The sequence below is a fragment of the Cynocephalus volans genome, chromosome 4 (assembly GCF_027409185.1).
Source record: "Cynocephalus volans isolate mCynVol1 chromosome 4, mCynVol1.pri, whole genome shotgun sequence".
NCBI lineage: Eukaryota > Metazoa > Chordata > Mammalia > Dermoptera > Cynocephalidae > Cynocephalus > Cynocephalus volans.
The window spans coordinates 20,110,991-20,135,015 of NC_084463.1; the positions used below are offsets into that span (position 1 = coordinate 20,110,991).

The 24,025-nt window shown below is 33.7% G+C and overlaps 1 protein-coding gene across 1 annotated transcript; it reads right to left on the reverse strand.

Moving 5' to 3' along the window:
• Window positions 1-15,966: 15,966 nt before the first annotated feature.
• On the reverse strand, window positions 15,967-23,454 carry LOC134377151 (olfactory receptor 10S1-like). Its single transcript, XM_063095767.1, has 2 exons — window positions 23,437-23,454; window positions 15,967-16,917 (listed from the first exon to the last, which is right to left on the reverse strand). The coding sequence occupies exons 1-2, from the start codon at window positions 23,452-23,454 to the stop codon at window positions 15,967-15,969; spliced, it is 969 nt and encodes a 322-aa protein (XP_062951837.1).
• Between the last annotated feature and the right edge of the window lie 571 nt (window positions 23,455-24,025).

Here is a 24,025-nt window from a genome sequence, read left to right on the forward strand (position 1 = left end):
ATGGACATTTGGGAGTTTACTTTAAATTAAAGGGCACACACAGGCTGAAAGTGAAGGAATAGAAAAATGTTTAATGCAAATTGTAACCAGAAGGGAGCAAGAGTAGCTGTACTTATATCGAACAAAATAGTTAACTCGAAAGCTGTCACAAGAGACAAAAAAGGTCATTAAATAATAATAAAGGGGTCAGTTCATCAAGATGATATAACAGTTGTAAATGTATATGCACTAAATGCCTGCACACCTAAATACAAAAAGCAAATATTTACAAAATTGAAGTGAGAAATAGATAGTAGTACAATAATCGTAGGAGATCTCAATACCCCACTGTCAACAATGAACAGGTCATTCATACAGAAAAAGTGAACTTGAATGACAATATAGACCAAATAGATCTAATGAATAAAGATCATTCTATCCAACAGCTGCACAATACAAATTCTTCTCAACTGCACATAGAACATTATCCAGGATAAATCACATGCAGGACCACAAAAAGTTCTTGACAAATTTAAGAAGATTGAAATCATATCAGTATCTTTTGCAACCACAATATTATGAAAAACAAATCAATACCATGAAGAAAATTGGAAAATTCAAAAATATGTGGATATTAAGCAACATGCTCTTGAAGAATGAAAGTGTCAAAGAAAAAATCAAAAGAAAATCATTAAATATCTTGAGATGAATTAAAATTGAAACACATTTCAAAACATATGGGATGTAGCAAAAGCAGTTCTAAGGGGAAAGTTCATAGTGATAAAAACCTAAAAATAAGGAAAAAGAAAGATCTCACATACACAACCTAACTTTACCATGCAATAAACTAAAAAAGAGTAAATTAAGCCCAAGGTTATCAGAAGGAAGAAAATAATAAAGATTATACCAGAAATAAATGAAACAGAGACCAGTAAAACAATTTTTAAAGTCAACAGAACCAAAGTTGGGTTTTGAGAAGATATACAAAATTGACAAGCCTTTAGTTAGACTAAGAAAAAAAGAGAGCATAGTCAAATAAATAAAATTGTAAATGAAAAAAGGGATATTACCATTGATACTAAAGAAATACCCAGGATCATATGACTATTATGAACAAAAATAAGCCAAAAAATTGGATAGCTTAGAATAAATAAATGAATTCCTCGAAACTTACAACCTACCAAGACTAAATCATGAGGAAATAGAAAATATAGACAAGACCAATACAAGCAAGGAGATTGAATCAGTAGGTAAAAATCTCCCCCAAACAACAGCAACAACACCCAAAGCCCTGGTGGCTTCACTGGTGAATTCTAAGAACCATTTAAAGGAAAGTGAAAGACAGTCATTCTCAAACTCTTCAAGAAATTAAAGCAGAGTTAAGACTTTCAACCGCATTTTATGAGGCCACTATTACCCTGATAGCAAAGACATAAAGGACACTACAAGAAAGGAAAATTACAGTACAATGCCTTTGATGAATAAAGATGCAAATATTCTCAAAAAATATTAGAAAACTGAATTCAGCAGTACATTAAAATATCATACATCATGATCAAGTGGTATTTATTTCTGAGATACAAGGATGGTTTCATATATGCAAATCAATATATATGATACACCTCATTAACAGAATGAAGGATAAAAACTATACAATCAACTCCATAGATGCAGAAGAAACATTTGACAAAATTCAACATTTTTTCATAATAGAAATTCTCAACAAATTAGGTATAGATTGAATGTCCCTCAGCACAATAAAGACCATATGTGACAAGCCCACAGCTAACATCATACTTCATTATGGAAACCTGAAAGCTTTTTCTCTATCAGGAACAAGACAAGGATGCCCATTCTCTCCACTTTTATTCAATATAGTACTGGAAGGCCTTGCCAGAGCAATTAGGCAAGAAAAAGAAATAAAAGGCATCTATATTAGTAATAAAAAAGTAATGTTGTCTCTGTTCACATGAGTATATAGAAAACCTTACAGACCCTACCAAGAAATTGTTAGAATTAATAAAAAAATTCAGTAAAGTTGCAAGATACAAAATCAACATACAAAACCAGGAGAATTTCTGTACACTAACAACAAACTATCCAAAAAACAAAATCAAGAAAACAATCCCAATGAAAATGCATAAAAAATGAAATATTTAGAGATAAATTTAACTGAGGATGTGAAAGGCCCATACAGTGAAAACTATAAAACCTTAATAATAAATTAGACATTAATAAATCAAAAGATATCTTATGTTCATGGATTAGAAGAATTAATATTGTTAAAATATCCATACTACCCAAAGCTATCTAATGATTCAATGAAATCTCTATCAAAATTTCAGTGACATTTTTCACAAAAATAGAAAAAAAATATTAAATCCATATGGAACCACAAAAGACCCCAATAAGTTTAAGCAGTCTTAAACAAAAAGAACAAAGCTGGATGCATCACCCTACCTGATTTCAAAATATACTACAACGCTATTCTAATCAAAAGAGTGTGGTACTTCTATAAAAACAGACATATAGGCTAATGGAACAGAATAGAAATCCCAGAAATAAGTCCACTCATTTACAGTCAATTTATCTGTGACAAAGTTGCTAAGAACATGCAATGGAGAAGTAACAGTTTCTTGAACAAATGGTGTTGAGAAAATTGAACATCGATATGCAGAAGAATGAAATTGGACCCTCGTTTCAAACCATACACAAAAATCAACTAAAAATATATTAAAGACTTAAATGTAAAACCTGAAACTGTGAAACTACTGGAAGAAAACATAGGGGAAAACTTTCTGACATTGGACTGGGCAATGTTTATTTGGTTATGAATCCAAAACACAGGTGACAAAAGCAAAAATTGGCAAAAAGAGTTAAGTCAAACTAAAAGGAAACAATCAGCAGAGTGAGGGGACAACCTACAGAACAAAAGAAAATATTTTCAAACGATGCATCTGATAAAGGGATAATATCCAAAATATGCAGGGAAATCAAACAGCTCAAAAGCAAGCAAATAACCCATTTAAAACATGAGCAAAGGACCTGCAGAGAAATTTCTTCAAAGAAGAAATACAAATGACCTGGAGGTATGTGAAAAGGTGCTCAACATCATTAATTCTCAGAGAAATGCAAATGAAAACCACAATGATACATCACTTCACATCAATTAGGATAGTTATTAAAAAACAAAACAGAAGATAAAAAGCATTGACAAGGATGTGGAGAAGAGCAATGTGTTGTACTCTTACATACTATTGGTGGGAGTGTAAATTGGTACAGCTGTTATGAAAACAGTATGGAGGTTCCTCAAAACATTTAAGAGTTTTACCATATGAACCAGCAATCCCAGTTTCAGGTATATATCCAATAGAATTAAAATCAGGATCTCAAAGAGGTATCTGCACCCCCATGTCATTGCAGCATTATTTGCAATGGGCAGAATATGGAAACAACCTAAAAGTCCATCAGTAGATAGTCAAAAAAGCAGTTGTGGTATATACATAAATGGAAGATTATTCAGCCTTAAATAAGAAGGAAATCCTGCCATTTCAACAACATAGATGGACATAGATGGCATTATGTTAAGTGAAATAAGCCAGATGCAGAAAGACAAATACTATATGATCTTACTTATAGTAGAATGTTAGTTGGCAGGGCCTAATGAAAGAATGTAAAGGGGGAGGTCATGGTAAAAGGATACAGAGTTTCAGTTATGCAAGATAAATTAGTTTTGGAGATTTACTATACAGTGTAGTGCCGACGGCTAACAATACTGTATTGCATATGTAAAAATTTACTAAGAGGGTAGATCTTTTAAGTGTTCTTACCAAATAAAACAATAAACAAACAAAAACAAAACCCTAATAATAATAAAGGGGGCAAAAGGAAACTTTGGGAGATGATGTATATGTTTATGGCCTCGATGGGTATGTATAGTTTTACGGCTATTCCCCAACTCACCAAAATGTATACATTAAATATGCACAGATTTTTGTATATCAATCATACTAGAGTGTAAGAAATATAAAATACTAAAAAATTTCTTACAGTGTGGGGCCATTTTGGGGTAGAAGGGTTGTTAATGAAAACCAACAATTCAGGTAACATATATTCTACTTGAAATTATTCTTAATAAAACTTCAATTAGATTGAAATTAGAAACTGGTAGAAACTGAATTTAAATTCAGGTAGAATATGTCATTTAGAGATGAATGATGGAATTCTGCTTTTAGATTTGAGGAAACATTAAGGTAATACACATAATAATTACAACAATATTATACTAGTAATATTGATAGTAATATAAATATATTATTATTATAAGTACACACATTTATTGGCTATTTAACAAGATTTAGGAAATATGCTAAATTATTTACATTCATTAATATATTGAAATCTTGCACCAGCTGTCTGAGAGGATAATATTTGAGGAGCACTTCCTTTGGGTACCAAGTACTTTGCTAAAAGGATTAGATTTGGTCATTTGACCCCAGAGGCCACGCTCTTAGACACTTTATTATGCTGTTTTGTTTATATATTCATACATTCATTCATTTTACAATATCAAACATAAATGTAAGTGACCATAGCATCTGTCATTGAAAAACTTTTATTGAGCACCAGTCTGTGCCAGATACTCTATTATAAACAGGATAAAACTTATTCCTAATACTTCAGAAATAACTATTCTTTCCACTCAGGTTTCAATAGAGGAAAAGGTTTTCTTTCTTCTCCATATTCAGGAAGTCATGGATTTTTTTCATGCTTTCCTTGCTTTCTAAGGTGAGGAGAAATAGGTGACCTGAAGGATCAGAGTCTAAAATTCATTGGGCTATGACTTCATCAGTAGTTGGGGTTACTGTATGTGCTTCAAAATCAAGAAGTCAATTCCATTCTTTCCAAGGACCAGCCCCATTTATTTGACAATTTGTTACTACACTTACTCCCTTTAGTTATATTGATTGGCTCATGGAATCCCTTTTTCCCTGTGGGGAATGACAACAGTTTCCTTTTTGTTTGTTGTGAATCAGGCAAGAGGGAACAAGTCGAAGTCCTCATTTTACTTTAGACTAGGGTGCACTTTTCAAATCCATTATTCACGGGAGAGTTCTAGTTTCTACAGATAGTGGTCCCTTTGCCCATTACAAAAGCTGATACATTTTTCTCATTTGACTAGTAATGGCCTTTGAGTCAATTCTTTCATCAGAATTCAGATAAAAAGAGCAAATCTTATGATGTACTAACGTCTAAAAAAATTGCTTTTGATTTTGAAGAAGATATTTTAGAAAAAAATTGTGATATATTGTTTACATTATATGAATAGGTAAGTAAGGGGTATTTTAGGAGTACATTGGTAAGTGACTCTCTCTTCTAGTGGATTTAATAAAAGCTTTCCAAAGGTGATTTGGTTGCGCGCGCGCGCGCGCCCGCGTGCGTGCATGCGTGCGTGCGTGCGTGCGTGCGTGCGTGCGTGCGTGCGTGCGTGTGTGTGTGTGTGTGTTTTGAAAGTTAGGAAGGAGCTTGTCAGGTAGAAAGAGGTGTTGGAGATTCAAGGCGGTATTGATGAGGAGTGGGAGCCTTACAAACCTTACAAACATGGGAAAGTTGATTCTCATAGATACCAATGACTGTTTTTTATGGTAATACGGCTAATTCATAGTCAGAATAATGATACTCATTTTCTGAATTCAAATTGTTTTCTACATATTCCTGTTGAACCCATTTCCAGCAAGGGTTAAGGTCTGCCTTGTATTATGGACTGAATGTTTTTCATATGTTGAAGCTCTGCCTCTTAATGTCATATCTAGGAGATATACCAATAAATTAACAGCTGACTGCTATAACAAAATTCAACTCTCTTCAGAGAAAGGATATATAATCCAGGGTCTCACTAACATTAAGAAGAGCATACAATGTAAAATAGAAATTACTAGACATGCATCCTATATGAAAATAAAATCAATAGATACATACTTACAGATAACCTAGATGTTGAAAATAAATATATTAAAGAATCCACAAGCAAAAATTGATAAAACAGGGAAAGAGGTAGGGAACTTCAGGAGAGGAGACTATACCTAAGAAAAAAAGAGAAAACCCAGAATGATAAATACAATCAGGAATAAAAAATATTTATCAATAGGATTAAAAGTATATTAAGCACAGTAGATTAAATAATGAAATTAAAAGATGGTTTAATAAAAATCACACACAATAGAGTCACAGAGAAAAATAATTAAATAAAGTACAGAAACTTAATAATATCTGGGATATGTGAAATAATATAGCATATTTGTAATTAAAGTTCTCAAAGGAGAGTAGAGAGAGAATGGAAAAGAAACATATTTGAAGGAATAGGGGCATTTCCCCACAAAATTGATAAATAAATACAACACATAAATTCAGAAAACTTGGCAAACCCAAAAGAGAATAAATAAGGAAAACCATATCTAGGCACATTACAGTCAAAGTGATGAAAATCAAGTTAGAATCTTAAAATCACCTAGATAATAAAAATACATTATATAGAGAGGAAGAATGACAAGAGCAACAATTCTCATCATAAACAATGGGGATTAGAAGATAATGAAATGATACCTCAGTATGCTCAGAAAATTGGGAGAAATTTAATCCAGAATTCTATATTTAATGAAAACATGTCATAAAAGTAAAAAAGAAATGAAAGCTTTTTCAAACAGATGGAAGTCAAAAGGCTTTGTTGTTTATAATTCTACAGTGCAAAAAAGGCTAAAGAAAGTACTTCAAAATAAAGGGAAATTAAATTACCAGAAAGAATTTTGAACTTAAAGAAGGAATAGAGAGTGGTAGAAATGGTAAAATGTGAGGAAATATAAAACACTGTTTTACTTTTTTTTCTTACATTTTTAAAAATTCAATTGACTATTTAAAGCAGAAATAGGAGTACAGCGTTATGGTGTCACTAACACATGTAGCACTAAAATATGTTCAAACAGTATAATAGACAAGATTGGGTTAAGTCAAATCATGCTGTTTAAAGTTTCTACATTATACATAATGTACTAAAATGTTAATTTAAGGTACATTATGATGTTTGAATATCCCTTGAGCAACAAATAAAAAAATACAGAGAAAAATAGCTAAAAAGATAGTACAGGTCATAAAATGGAATTCTTTAAAAATATTCAGATAACTCAAGTAATTAATTAATTAATTTATTTATTTATTTATTTATTGCTTTTGAGTTGCAGGAGTTCTCTGTGTCTTTGGATATTAACCCTTTATCAGATACATGGACTGCAAATATTCTTTCCCATTCTATGGGTTGCCTTTTTATTTTGTTAATTGTTTCCTTTGCTGTGCAGCTTTTTAGTTTGATGCTATCTCACTTGTTCATTTTTGCTGTGCTTTTGGTGTCATATCTAAGAAATCATTGCCAAGACAAATTTTAAGAAGCTTTTCCTATGTATTTTTCTAAAGGTTTTATAGCTTCAGGAATTACTTTTAAGTCTTTAATCCATTATGAGGTAATTTTTATGTGTGTTGTAAAAAAAGGGTGCAATTTCATTCCTTTGACATGTGAACATTAAGTTTTTCTAACCACATTTATTGACTATCCTTACCCCATTGTGTTTTATAGGCACCTTTGTTGAAGATCAGTTGACCGTACAGGAATGGGTTAATTTCTGAGAACTGTATTCTATTCCATTGGTCTATATGTCCATTTTTATGCTAATACCACAACATTTTGACTACTGTAACTTTGCATATTTTGAAATCAGTTAGTGTGATGCTTTTGGCTGTGTTTCCTTCCTCAAAATTGCTTTGGCTTTTGGGAGACTTTTGTGTTTCCAAATCAATAGTAAGATATTTTTTGTATTTCTGTAGAAAATAATATTTGGATTTTGACAGGGATTGCATTGAATTTGTACATTTTGGGGGATAGTATGAGCAATTTAACACTATTTATTCTCCAATCCATAAACATGGAATATCTTATCATTTTTCGTATCTGCTTTAATTTTTTTCATCCGTGTTTTCTAGTTTTCACTGTAAGTCTTTCATCTCCTTGGTTAAGTTTATTCCTAACTATAGATAGAACTTCCATATAATCCAGGAATCTCACTTCTGGATATATACACAAAGGAATGGAAATTATCATGTTAAAGGGATACCTGCACTCCCATGTTCACTTCAGCTCTATTTAAAATAGCCAAGATATGGAACTAACCTAAATGTCCATTGATGGATGATTGGATAAGAAAAATGTGGTATATATACAAAATCGAATACTACTTAGCCATAAAGAAGAATGAAATTCTGCCATTCACAAAAACATGGATGAGCTTTGACAAAATTAAGTGAAATAATCCAGGCACAGGAAGAGAAATACCACATATCCTCGCTCATAAGTGGGTTAGGGCATAATTGGAAAAGTGACACAAAGAGTAATTAAGACTGTAATAATTAACAGGCTAATAATATTTATTTCATTATCACATACTGTAAAAAAAGTAAAAGTGTATATAAAAATTTTTTAATGTTTATTCCTAAGTATTTTATTATTATTTTTGATGCTATTGTAAATGGGGTTGTGTTCTTAATTTTTTTTTTACGTACTTCATTGTTGGCTTATAAAAAAGCACAACTGTTTTTTATATGCTGATTTACTTTACCAAATTAGTTTACTACTTCTGACATTATATGTGTGGGTGTGTGTGTGTGAGAAGTTTTCAAGGTTATCTATGTATAAGATCATGTCATCTATAAACACAGACAATTTTTGTTCTTACTTCTTTATTTGGATGGCATTTATTTCTTTTTCTTGCCTAACTGCTCTAGCTAAGACTTCTAGTACTATGTTGAGTAGAAGTGGAGAGTGGGCATCCTTGTCTTCTTCCTTATCTTAGAGAAAAAGCTCAGCTTTTCATCATTGAATATACTGTTAACTGTGGGCTTGTCACATAAGACTTTATTGTGTTGAGGTACATTCCTTCCACATTTAATTTCTGAAAGTTTTTATCATGAAAGAATGTTTTGCCAAATGCTTTTTCTGCATCTATTCAAATGATCACATGATTTTTTATCCTTTATTCTTTTAATGTGGTGTGTCACATTTATTGATTTGGATATGTTGAACCATCTTTGCATTCTGGGGATTAACCCATTTGATCATGGTGTATGATCTTTTTAATGTGTATGATGTATGATCTTTTTAATGTGTGGTTGAATACAGTTTGCTGGTATGTTATTGAAGATTTTTGCATGTATGTTTTTTAGGGATATTATGTTGTAATTTTATTTTCTTGTTTTCTGTTCTAGCTTTGATATTAGGGTAATGCTGACCTCATAAAATGAGTTTGGAATTTTTCTGTCCTTGTCAGGTTTTTGAAAAGTTTGAAAAGAATTGCATTAATATTTCTTTAAATCTTTGGTAGAATTCAGCATTGAAGCCTGGGCTTTTCTTTGTTTCCCAACAAAGAAAAGACTCCAATAAAATTCAATCTCCTTACTTGTTATTTGCCTATTCAGATTTTCTATTTCTTTATGATTCAGTCTTAGTAGGTTGTATGTTTCTAGAAATTTATTCATTTCATCTAGGTTATCCAACTTGATGCACAGTTGTTCGTAGACATCTTTTATGATCTCCAGTATTTCTGCAGTATCAGTGGTAACATATCCTTTTCCATTTGTAATTTTATTGGAGTCTTTTCTTTTTTCTTGGTAAGTCTAGCTAAAATTTTGTCAATTTTGTTTATCTTTTCAAAAAATCAACTGTTTTATTCATCTTTTCTATCATTTGTCTGGATTCTATTTCATTTATTTCCTGCTCTGATATTTACTATCCTTCCTTCTGGTAACTGGTATGGATCTGGAGCTTGGGTCTGGGGGGTCCAGCCTGGAGCCTTGGGCTGCAGGGGCTGGCCTGATGCTGGGATTCACTGGGACAGGCCTGGTGCTGGGGTCTGTGCTGAAGTCTGATGCTCACATTCTTCTCCTTTCCCTACACAGAGAGTATCTCTGTCCTTGCTATGCTGTCTGGGATTGAGAAAGAGGTGACACGAGTAAAGTAAAATTGTCCTTCCTACTCTCTTCTTATTTCTATGCTCCGCCCAGGTGCTGTCACTCAAATTCCTTAGCTCCTGTAAAGGTATTTCTCTGTGTCGATTGATGTTCAGTAACAGGATGAGTGCTAGAAAATCCTATTTTTGCCATCTTGCTGACATTCTCTTTGTATTATTTCTTACAACTACTTGTGAATCTACATTTCTCTAAAAATAAAAGTTTAATATAAAATGAATGTAAAAGTAAGAGTTTTCCAGAAATAACAAAGCCAAAAAAGTTCATTTCCAGAAGAATTTTAGTGCAAGAAGTGTTATAGAAAGTTCTTTAAGACACTGAAAAATATTAGTATACTGAAACCTGTATCTACACAATAGAATAAAGAGTACCAGAAATAGTAACTACAAATAGTACCAGAAGCGGAGACTAGGTAGGTAAATATAAAGCCATTTTCTTATTATTTAATCTCTTTTAAAAATAGTTACCTATTCAGGCCAAAACATAATAACAATGCATTGTGAAGTTTTTAACACAAGTAGAAGTACAGTCTATGACAACAATCACTCTGGTGATTTTTATCAAATATTTGGGGAAGAAATAATGCCAATTCCAGAATGTTGAAGCCTAGAGTACTTATCATTTCCGTTTATAAGGTTAGTATTATTGATACCAAAAGCAGACAAAAAATGCAGTAAATGAAATCCACAAACCAATATTCCTCAACACCATATATTTATAAGCATATGTAACACTTTTAATATATCAAAATCAAGAATATTTAAAAGGATCATACATGGTGATCAATTGGAGTTTATTCCAGGAATGCAAATTGGTTTAACATTGAAAATCAAACACTGTAACTCACTATATAAATGGACTTAAAAAGAAAAATTATATGATCATCTCAGTAGATGAAGAAAAAAACACTGGGCAATATCCAACATCTGTTTCTAGTAAAAACTCTCAACAAATTAGCAATGGAAGGGAATTTACCCCATCGATAAGGAACATCTCTGAAAATCCTACAGCTGACCTCATATTTACACATAAAAGCCTAGATAATTTTTACTAAGGTCAAGAATAAGGCAAAGATAGGAGATGTTGGGATGGAAGATATTGTTATCATCACTTTTGGAAAATCCCATCTGTCTCAATATTTTAGAAGTCAGTAAATTTTTAAGAGAGAGAGAGAGAGAGACAGAGAGAGAGAGAGAGAGAAAGTGTATTGTGTGTACAATAAAGAATGATTTAACTTAAAGGATTCCTGTTCAAAGACTGGAAAATCCTTATCTCAGAGAACCTCTCTTAAAGTGTAGTAAAACTGATTTCTGGGACATTTGACTCCAAAGATTATAAATGTTTACAACATTCCTGGGCAAATATTTCCCCTTTACAGTGTTTTTACAGTTTATAATTCCCTGATTTTTGTGTTTTCAGACATTTATTCTAATTTATATGGCAGAACTATTAGTAATAATTAAAATGGGAGGTGGATGTAAACTTGCCAATAATAATGTTAAGTAACAGAGTATTTGTTTTTTTTTTTTTTTTTATTCTATTTTTTTTTTAATTTTATTTTGTCGATATACATTGTAGCTGATTAATGCTCCCCATCACCAAAACCTCCCTCCCTTCTCTCTCCCCCCTCCCCCCCAACAATGTCCTTTCTGTTTGTTTGTTGTATCAACTTCAAATAATTGTGGTTGTTATATCTTCTTCCCCCCCCCCCCGGTTTGTGTGTGTATGTGTGTATGTGTGTGTGTGAATTTATATATTAATTTTTAGCTCCCTCCAATAAGTGAGAACATGTGGTATTTCTCTTTCTGTGCCTGACTTGTTTCACTTAATATAATTCTCTCAAGGTCCATCCATGTTGTTGCAAATGGCAGTATTTCATTCGTTTTTATAGCTGAGTAGTATTCCATTGTGTAGATGTACCACATTTTCCGTATCCACTCATCTGATGGTGGGCATTTGGGCTGGTTCCAACTCTTGGCTATTGTAAAGAGTGCTGCGATGAACATTGGGGAACAGGTATACCTTCGACTTGATGATTTCCATTCCTCTGGGTATATTCCCAACAGTGGGATGGCTGGGTCGTATGGTAGATCTATTTGCAATTGTTTAAGGAACCTCCATACCATTTTCCATAGAGGCTGCACCATTTTGCAGTCCCACCAACAATGTATGAGAGTTCCTTTTTCTCCGCAGCCTCGCCAGCATTTATCGTTCATAGTCTTTTGGATTTTAGCCATCCTAACTGGGGTTAGATGGTATCTCAATGTGGTTTTGATTTGCATTTCCCGGATGCTGAGTGATGTTGAGCATTTTTTCATATGTCTATTGGCCATTTGGATATCTTCCTTAGAGAAATGCCTACTTAGCTCTTTTGCCCATTTTTTAATTGGGTTGCTTGTTTTCTTCTTGTAAAGTTGTTTGAGTTCCTTATATATTCTGGATATTAATCCTTTGTCAGATGTATATTTTGCAAATATTTTCTCCCACTCTGTTGGTTGTCTTTTAACTCTTTTAATTATTTCTTTTGCTGTGCAGAAGCTTTTTAGTTTGATATAATCCCATTTGTTTATTTTTCCTTTGGTTGCCCGTGCTTTTGGGGTCGTATTCATGAAGTCAGTAACAGAGTATTTGTAAAGAAATGCTATTTATTAAATTCTTGCACTGCCAATGAGGGAAGACACAGTTATACATTTTACAGATTTTAGCATAATTTAAACAATAGCCTGAAATCATAAATCACTTGTATATTCATTATTTAAATGCAGTTGTTAATGTGGCAGTCTTTTATGCTATGAGGATATTTAGTCCCCTTGATTACATCATAATTTTGCATCATAATTGCATTATAATTTCCTTTGTACATTTCACCTTCAAGGGTGTTTTTCCATGCCATAAGATGGCCAATAATAAAAATGTTTAGTCACTCTTGTAGCATGTCCTTCTCTGAAAATTATCCTGTCCAAATAACAGTTTTGTTTCCTGTGCATTTGACATATATTCATCATGAGGAAAATATGAGTTTGTGTACTGTTTGCATTGTAGAGAGACTGGGAAAATTATAAGATTTCATAGCTGTACACGTTTTGTCAAGTGTTTTATATTTTAATTAATAGGAATTAATTCTATGGTCCATCTTCCTTTAAATTTCAAGTAAATCTGTAATCATATAAATACATCAAATCTCCTAAATCTTGAAATCAAAGCCAAGGATAGAAATGTCTGAAAGGAGAAACAATTGGAATTAACTATTTACCTTTCCTCTACAGGATGCAAAACAAATATTCCTACTTGGTAACTTTATTGTGAAGAATGTGCATATGTCTTGTTTTATTTCCAGATCCTGAATACTATATCAACCAAATATTTTACTGTGTTAATATTTTAATGAGTTTCTGTGTTTGGAACACTTAAAAGGTATATAAGGTCTTTGTTCTTAAATTTTTTACAATCTACTTATGCACATGAAATATTTAATAACAATGTTAGGCAGGATATCAACTTGTGCCATGTTAAAGGCCTATCATAAGCCAATGTGATGGAGAATCCATGCTGCAAAAGAGATGGATATGAAGACAGAGGAGCAGAATTCAAGAGAGTGAAGGATTCTTACTGGATAGACAGATTTAAAAGTGTTAAGGCCAAAGTCAGGAAAAAGAGAATAATATAAGACTGGATCTGCATAGACACAATCTTCTTCCACAATTTATCTTTTTATTTCTAGAAAGCAGACACTTGACAAGATTGAGGGATGGTGTAGGACAGGACCATAGCTTGTTTTAGCACTATCTCCCATTGTATATTTGAATCTCCATATATTCTGCCTGTGCTTGAAGCCTACTCTGATGAGGATGAGTTTGCCTGAGTTACGTTTTGCCTTCCTACAGATACGTCAATAACTCTGAGATACTAGAACAAGGGAGAATAGCTCTGAATTCTGGATGAATGTTGCATCTTCACTGCATTTGTTTCACTCTTTTTTCTATGTATTTTTCCTTTCCAGAAATGCCAGGTTCAGGCCCTGTATTTACAGAGGACTAAGCACTATGCAAAGATCAGGGCACCCTTACTTCAAAGAGGACCAACCCTTGGTTAAATATCTAAAACAATATTGAGACCTCTAATACATTTGGAAAAGCAATGGGAATGGGATTTGATAATCTCTGAGGTACCATTGTGTAATTGAAATGTGTGGTCTTTGAAGCCATACAGATTTGAGTTGAAACCCTGGCTTCAACTGTTATTAGGACGGCCTTGTAAAAGTTACTTTATCTTTTTTAGTCTTGGTTCCCTCAGCTGTATAATGTAAATACAAATAAATGTATTGCCTTGAAATGTAGTTCTCAGGAGGATTAATATAGATAAAGCAACTAGCACAGTGCCTTGCATATATGGACATCAAAAATGATTTTAGTTACTATTCCCATTCTATTTGTCTTCCAATTTTTCCCCTTTAAATAACCTCTTATGTAATTATACAAAAAACCTTCCCATCTCCAATGTTATCACCCAAATTTAACAATTTCTTTTCTCACTTATGTCTAAGATGTTATCATTCTACCATCTGTCTCTTTTTCTTTCCCTTCTCTCATTTATCATATGATTTAGCATTTAAAGTAGCTACTCAAGATGTGGGTGTTCCTATAGATCATGAGGAAAAGAAATAAAGAAGAGTGAAGCCTAGGGCATAATCTACATTTTAGTTTGGCCTTCAAGGCCCTTTTCAATGCATAGTGTAGTTTAGAATCATTTATTCATTTTCTTTTTTTTTTTTTTTTTTTTTTGTCGTTTTTTTTTTTTTTTTTCGTGACCGGCACTCAGCCAGTGAGTGCACCGGTCAGTCCTATATAGGATCCGAACCCGCGGCGGGAGCGTCGCCGCGCTCCCAGCGCAGCACTCTACTGAGTGCGCCACGGGCTCGGCCCATTTATTCATTTTCTGAACACAGCATTAGTCCTCCCACTTCCGTGGCAAGCTGCTTCACCTAGATCCTCAAGTCACCTTTTATCTCCTCCAAGTCTTGATTTGTCTTTTTTTTTTCTGTAGTTGCTCTATAAGTGCTTGTTCAAAGAAGACATCAAAACCTTGCCAGTCCTTTAGAGACGGTTGAAACTTCGCATGTATAATAAGCTCTCTCTGATTTCTTTAGCCAGCTTGGTAAGAAACTAGAGCACCTATTTTATATGAGGCACTTAATATAATTATCTCATTTAGTGTTCACAGAATCCTACCAAGTAGTTATTTTTAATCTTACTCTCAAAAGAGGAGACTGGAACTCTAAGTGTGATAATACTTGTACAAAATTCTACATCTGTTGACTGGTGGTCAGAACGAAAATATTGGTAGTTCCAACTGACTCCAAAATTCATGTTATTTCTACCACTCAGTATGTCCTTCGTGATATACTACTTTGAGAGGGAAAGTAAAGATAATGACACTTTCTAAGTGACTTTTGGCAAGTCCCATTTCTCCTCATAGTTGTATTTCATCATTCTGAAAAGTGTGGTTTCTTTTTTTCTATCTGGGTTATATGTATACAAAAGTTCATTTTATTGTTTGTACCTTATATTTTTGTTTACAGTATTCTTTAATGTGTTTTATATATTTAATAAAATTATTTTATAAAAAGTAAAGAAATATATATTTTCAAAATAAATGAGGATATGAATAGCATTTCACATACCTCTGACCATAGAACTTAGATTTTGGAGAAACTCTAGACATCACCTAACCCAGTCCTTTCATTTTATAGATGAAGAGTTTGTGATGGTGACATTGAGGCAGGTCACTTGGCCAAAGGATGGGAACTGCTGGTGGTTGAGCTGAAACTCAAGTTATTCTAACTTCCACTTGCATGATTTTCCCTGCTCATTCTGGAATGTGAATACTTGCATTCCTGGTAAATTAAAAGAGTAGCACCACAGGTTATGGGGGTGGGCTGCCTGCTGGAGCTTCTTGGGAGCCTTGGCACAAAAGCCTCATCAGAGCCCTCTTCACCTCTTTGTTCCGCAGAGTGTAAATGAAAGGGTTGAGCATGGGAGTGACTATTGTGTAGAAGACAGCAGGGGCCCCAGCTCCTGGCCCACTGGAGTGAGGCTGTAGGTAGATACAGACAGGTGGCATGTAGTACAGCAGCACCACCACGAGGTGGGCAGTGCAGGTGGAGAAGGCGCGCTGCCTGCCCTGGGCTGTGCGGATCCGCAGCACAGCTGCCACGATGAAGACATAAGATGTGACGATGAGGACCAGGCAGCCTGCAGCCACAATGCCAATGCTGGCAAGCATGACAAGCTCGTTAATGGTGGTGTCTGCACAGGCTAGCTTCAGCACGGGGGGGATGTCACAGAAGAAGTAGGCGATGTGGTGAGGCCCACAGTAGAGCAGGCGGAAGGTGAGGGAGGTATGGATTGCAGAATGCACGGCACCTATGGCCCAAGTGATCCCAGCCAGCCCTGCACACATCCGCCTGTTCATGGCCACTTGGTAATGCAGGGGTTGACAGATGGCCAGGTAGCGGTCATAGGCCATGACTGTGTACAGAAAGCACTCGGTGCTGGCCAGGAAGTGGAAGCAGCAAAGCTGTACAGCACAGCCCTCAAAGGAGATCACATTCCCATCCAGAGTCACCAGGCCTGCCATGACTTTGGGCACTGTCACTGTGGACAGACATGCATCCAGGAAGGATAGGTGTCCCAGGAAGTGGTACATTGGGGAGTGGAGGTGAAGGTCAGAGCCCACAGTTATGAGAATAAGTAGGTTCCCAGTCATGGTTATGCTATAGATGAGGAGGAAGAGGAGGAAGAAGAGGCTAGAATGTTCAGCTGTGTCCATCAGACCCTGCAGAAAGAAGTGGCTCACCACAGTCTGGTTCGGGTACTTTGTCTCCATGGCTGTCTTCTTGTACAGAGTGGTTAGGTATTCCTTGTGCAACAAAACTGACATTAACAGAGTAAATATCTGTTTCTCTTTCCTGGAATATCATTATGCATTGGGCCACACCATCTTGGTCTTGTCCCATAAGCAAGAGAAAGATATACAAGTTCAATTCCCATTCTTGGTCTGTTCTAGTGTTTTCTGGCTGTTTGTTCCTTCATAATTAATCTTTCAATATGAGATCTGTGGTCTTCATGAGGCACATAAAAGACTGAAAAGATTATTTGCAGAAATCCACTCCCTAAATAATGGCAATATAAATATGGATTATAAATCCTGCTCTCAATGAGTGCATATTTTTTGCTTGTATTCCAGAATTGTGATGCCTCTGCCCTCCTACTTTCCTCTGCCATGCTGAAGATGTGGATAGGCAGGTTCTTATTGCTGTGCATCACCCAGGAATAGCAACCTACCTTCAAGGGAGCCTTTCCCAGAGTTTGGGTGCGATTACATCAGCCAGGAGCACACAGCCCAACCCATTCCTCTCCCAGAGGGAGTTCTTTGAAATTTCAACTACCCGCAACCCTCAAGTGTATGACAATGAGGCCTTGGAGAGTAGACTGAGTAATTATCAGGATGATTTGTTCAGTGTATTTATGCTCCTCCTTAAGCTTTGTCTCCAACTTGTGGGAATTGTTTGCCTATGACTTTCTTATTGAGCCTATCCACTGGGCCAGAATAGAAATTTAAGAGTTCTCTGTGATTCTATCTTTTACCTCTTAAACCTAATTAGATATTGCATTATGCAAAAATTGTCTTTAAACTGCTTTTTTTTTCCTCCTGTTGTCTCTTCAATTCCCATGGGTTTTACCTAACCCTGCCTCTGCACGTCTTTTACCCAGATTTCACAATGGCATTTTATGTCTCAGCTCTCACTTACTCCCTAATACATCAAGTGATTCTGTATCGAATTTCTGTCAGTCTATTTAAGTCAACATATTTAATATATTTCTCTTTTTTACTGTTTCCTATTGTCTAAGAAATAAAATATATTTCTCTCTGATATTCAAAATTATGTGTAAATTGTTTCAAAATCCACTATAAAAACTCCTCTTATCCAAGGTGCGGTTTGCCTCATTTTTTCTTCATTTTGCCATAAACTTTTTCTAATCTCTTCACAGCATTTTATTTTCAAACATGAATGGAATACCTTTAATCTCTACCTCCTCAAATCTATTCTCTATGGTGAAGTTCGAACTTTAATTCCTGTAGGAGCCCCATGTAAATATTTTCTCTCACACTGACATTAATTCCTAACACTTAATTGTATTTATGATAATTATTAATAAATACTTAAGCATGTAATACCTTGGTCTCTTTTAACGATTGATGTGTATATGTCATGTCTCTCTAAGAGGAACACAGGAAAAAATCTCCCACCTTTTCTAGTTTCCCACCAACATTTTTGGGATAGGGCAGTAGAAATAGCAAAAAGCCAAGTTTATTTGGATTCCTACAGACTTAAGTTTAAACCCCTCATCAACCACTTATTAGCTGAGAGATATGGATCATGGTACTTGATTTCTGTTTCTCCATTTCTAACATTTAAAATGTGGATATCATCATTGGTGCTTCATTTAATGTAGCTATTATTTTCCTTTGGATAGAGTGGGGCACATATTGTAAGACCTTAAATTTCTTCATAATCAGTAATTTTTCGATGTAATGATATCTCCTGTGGTGCTCCTGACAAAAATTATAGAATGTCTGCTTGAACAAGTCCTACTTCACAAGAGATCCCAATATATGAAAATGTTATTTACAACAGTTGTATACATGAATCCTGACATGTCAAATAATTAGGTTTAAATTTTCCCTACTCATACCGACTAGAATGAGTACAATTAAAAAAAAAAAAAAAAAGACAAACAGTAAAAAGTATAACCTGAGGAACCGAATCCCCCATACATTGCCAATGGGAATGTAAATTGAACAGCCCACTTAAGATAACATCTTACAGTTTCTTAAAAAGTTAAACGCACACTTACCATATTACCCAGCATTTACGTTCCTAGGACTCAATACAAGAGAAATGAAAACTTCTATAGAACACTTGCATGTGAATGTTCACAGCAGAATTATTCACAATAGCCAAAGCCTGGAAATAACCAGATTTGCTGTTCACCAACTGGTAAATGGATAAGCAAAATGAGAATACCCATGGAGTATCATTCAGCGGTAAGAAGAAACAAAATGTTGATACAGTGTATAAAAAGAATGGACCTTAAAAACATTAAGCTAAGTGAAAGAAGCAAGACAGGAAATATTTATGATATGATTCTATTTTTATGAAATGCCCCGAAAGGTCAAATCTATAAAAAATGATTAGTGTATGCCTGGAACTGGGAGCAAGAACAAGAAATGGCTACAAATATGCATAAGAGATCTTTCTGAATGGATGAAAATGTTCCAAGGTTGGATTGCAGTAATAATTAGACAACTTTTTAAATTTATCAACAAGCAATGAATTGCACACTTTAAACAGATGACTTTTATGGTATACAACTTATATCTTAATAAGCTGTTATAAGAGAAGGAAGGAACGCAACAGAAGGAAAGTCTGTAGAGTGACACATGTTGAAATAAATGAAAAGATATTCCTTGCTCAAAAAATGAGTATGATATTTAACTTTCTTCTAATTAAAAAATCTTTTTCTATTTTGAAATGTTAAACTTACAGAAAAGATTTTAAACAAGATCAGTTCTTATATATACGTTGATCTAACTTCTTCTGTTAACTTTCAAGCCACAGTAAAATTACAGAAATCAGGAAATTGACCTTAGTACCATATTAACTCAACTACAGACTATATTGAAATTTCACCAGTTTTCCCCAATATTTTTTTTCTATTCCAGGGTCTAGTACAGGATCTTACATTGCATTTATTTAAGTTTTCTTAGTCTTCTCCAATCCATGACAGTTCCTTATTCTTTTTTTGTTGTTCATAATCTTTGGCCTTTTGATGAGTCCTGGTCATTAATTTTATAGAATGCCTTTCAATTTGGGTATATATGATGTTTCCTCCTGAGTAGATTGAGATTAGGTATTCGCTAGACCATGGTATAGAAGTAATTCCATGTTTTCTTTTTGTACTTTTATGTTTTCATGTTTTATATTTAGATACCTAATCCATTTGCAGTTTATTCTTGTGTATAGTGGATGAGATATAGATCTAATTTGATCTTTTTCCAAATGGCTATCCAGTTATCCCATCACCATTTATTTTTTATTTTCTTAAATTTTTTTATCCATCACCATTTATTAACAAGCCTATCTTTATCTCACTAATTAATATGACAGAATTGTCATATACTAAATTTCCAAAAGTACTTGGAGCTGTTTTTTGAGTTTCTATTCTATACCACGTCTACTGTGTGTTCATATGAGTACCACACTGCTTCGAGTTAGAGGCTTTATCATGTGTTTTAACGCTTGGTTGGGCAGTCCCCCTTATAGTTTCCTTTTCCAGTATTTTATTGTAAGTTCTTGCATGTTTGTGTTTCCATGTGAACTTTAGTATCAACTCGTCAAACTCCATAAATGACTTGTTATTTTATTAGGATTGTGTCAAATTTATAAATTAATTTAGGGAGAGCTGTAATTTTTATAACTTGAGCTCATACTATTTAAGAACTCAGGATGTCTTTACATTTGTTCATATATATCTTTGTGTGTTTTTAGAAATGTTTTACATTTTTCTTCATATAGGTTTGTGTTTCTTACTCAACTTATTCCTGTGCATCAAATCTTCTTTGTTGCTTGTGTAAATAAAATTTTCTCTACCAACATTTCTTCTCACTCTTTATTGTTTGTGCATACAAGGATTTTGATTTCTGCATCTTAATGTTAAATTCTTCTTCATTAATGGATTCTTTCATTTTTGGGGTTAGCTCTCTGGAATTTTCCAGGTATACTATTATATTATTTGCAAATAAAGATAGTTATAGTTATTCTTTACCAATTCTTATTCCCCTAATTTATTTATCTTGCTTAATTTTATTAGCTAATATTTCCAGTACAATGTTAAAAGGTAACTGGGAGAATGAGCATCCTTGTCTTGCTCCTGTTTATTGAAAATGCCTCTAGTGTCTTTCAATTACATGATACTATTCGTTGTAATACTAATACACATATGTTATCATGTTGAGCATATTATATTACATTAAATATTTCTCATGTTCTATTTTCTTGACTAAAGTTTTATCATAAATGGGAGCTGAGTTTTGTCAAAAGTTTAAACATATCTGTGAAGATAACTATGTAACATTTTATATCTATTAATATGACATATCATGTTAATGGATTAACTAATATTAAACCAGTATTGTATTCCTGCAATACATTCTACTTGGTCATAGTGCATTGTTTTCTTTATGTGGTGTTGGAATCTGTTTGCAAAATTTTTAGTAAGTTTTAATTGACAATTATGAGTAATAATACTCTGTAATTATTCCTTATTTGCACTGTATTTGGTTTAGTGTCCTGTTTTTGTTTTTGTTTTTTTTCTGACCAGTAAGGGGATCGCAACCCTTGTCGTCCACACCACGCTCAACCAGTGAGTGCACCGGCCATCCCTATATAGGATCTGAAACCACAGCCTCTGTGCTACCAGCACTGCACTCTCCCGAGTGAGCCATGGGGCCGGCCCTAGTGTCCTGTTTTTTAATTTCGTTATTTGCTGCCAGGTTTATCAATTATTTTCAGTGTCCTTTAAAGTCCATCTATTAGCTATACAAAAACAAGATTATTTTCCTCCTCCCCTCATTCTCCCCAATCTCTTTTATTTGCATTATTTTACTTTATCACAATATGTAACATTTGTACATTTGTTTTCCATTTTCATCCCATCTTTGTTTTAGTTATATATACATTCATGTAGTTTATAGTGTTCACCACCTGTCTTTTTCCCATTCATCTCTTGGTTGGTTGATGTTTATTAGTTAGTAGATTCCTCATGAAGGGCTGATGAATAAGTTATTCTGTGCTTAACATTGTTTTCACATTGCCTTCATCTTTGAAGGACTGCTTAGCTGAAAAAATCACTGGTCTATATTTTCTTTCACTGAATTTTGTGAAAAATGTTGATCTGTTGTTGCTTTGCTTTGTATGTTGGTTTTAAAATGTCTGATGCCTAGTCTAGTTCATTTGGCTTTGTCAGGCATTTGATCTTTTGGCTGGAGGCTTGATGATTTTATATTTATACTTGAAATATATTAGTTTTACTAAGATATGTCTCAGAGTTGACTTTACAAAATATTTCAGAAATTAGATTTTTAAATTTTATGTTTATAAAATTAACATAATCTTGACATCAATTCAAAATAAAGATACTAACTGAAAATATATAGACAGCATTTATAAATAGAGATGTAAATAATAGAAGCAAGTACATGTCATAATGTAAAAGTATATTTGCTTGTAATATAAAAATACTTTAATACCACAAAACTTTTTATTGTAATTTACCACCTTAAGAAATTAATGAGAGGGGAAATCATCCAATAAATTTAGAAATGCATTAAATGATATTTAACAGTAATTAAGAAAAACATCTTAGTAAAATAATAATTGAAAGAAACTTTAAAAAAACACAACAAAAGAAATGAATCACAACTATTCTAGGGATATCATATTTAATGGTAAAAAATTAGCTGAATTCCCTTAAAGTTAGAGAAAAAACAAGTATGCACATTTTTTTTCAGCATCACCATTTTAACCATTACTACTCAGCATTTTCTGGGTTTACTAGCTGATGTAATAATCTAAGAAAAAGAAAAAATGATTATGTGAAAAAAGCCTTGTTTTGTTTATTGGAAACAAACCAGAGTTGTATCTTGATTAGTTTTAATTGAAAGATAATTGATTATATATATTTGTGGGGTACACAATTGAATTTTAATACATGTATACAATATATGGTGATCAAATCAGGATAATTAGTATACTCATGTTTACAAAATGTAACCAATCTTTGTGACTCAACTAATTTCTCTCTAACCCTCTCCCTCTCCCCTTTTCCCACTTCTAATAACCACCGTCCAGTTCCTTTTTCAATATATTACTGTGATTGTTTCTTTCTTTGTTTCTTTGATTTCTTTTTTTTAAAAATTTTAGCTACTACTGATGAGTGAGGACATGCAGAATTTCTTTTTCTGTGCTTGGCTTATTTCACTTAATATAATATTCTCTAAATTCATCCATGCTTCTGCGAATGACAAGATTTCAGTCTTTTTATGGCAGAGAACTATTCCTTTGAGTAAATATGCCACATTTTCCTTATCCAGTCATCCGTCAATGGACATTAAGGTTGATTCCAACTCTTGGCTATTGTAAATAGAGCTGCAATAAACGGGGGAGTGCAGTTATCCCTTCAATGTGACGATTTCCATTCCTCTGAGTATGTTCACAGCAGTGAGATTGCTGCATTGTATGGCAGTTCTAACTGTAGTTGTTGGAGAAACCTCCATACGCTTTTTCATAATGGCTGCACTAATGTCCAGACCCACGAACAGTGTAGGAAGGCTCCCCTCTCTTCACATCCTCACCAGCAATTGTTATTCTCTGTGTTTTTGATAATGGTCAGTCTAACTGGGGTGAGATGATATCTCAGTGTGGTTTTAGTTTGCATTTCCCTGAGGCTGAGTGATGCTGAGCATTTTTTCATGTGTCTGTTGGCCATTTGTATAACTTCACATAAGCAATATTTATTCAGCTCCCTTGCCCATTTTTGATTGGTTACTTGCTTTCTTACTGTTGAGTTATTCAAGTTATTTCTACATTCTGGATATTAATCCCTTGTGGAATGCATAGTTTGCAAATATTTTCTCCCATTCTGTTTTTTTCTTTTTTCTTTGTTAATTGTTTCTTTTGCTGTGCAGAAGCTTTTGAGGTTGATATAATCCTTTATTTATTTTTCCTTTGTTGTCTGTGCTTTTGAGGTTATATTCATAAAGTCTTTGCCCAGTCTTATATCTTGTATCCTAATTTTAAAAATCAACAGCAGCTTTGAGAACTTTCAAGAAATTTTTTCTACATTAGAATTTTTTTTGT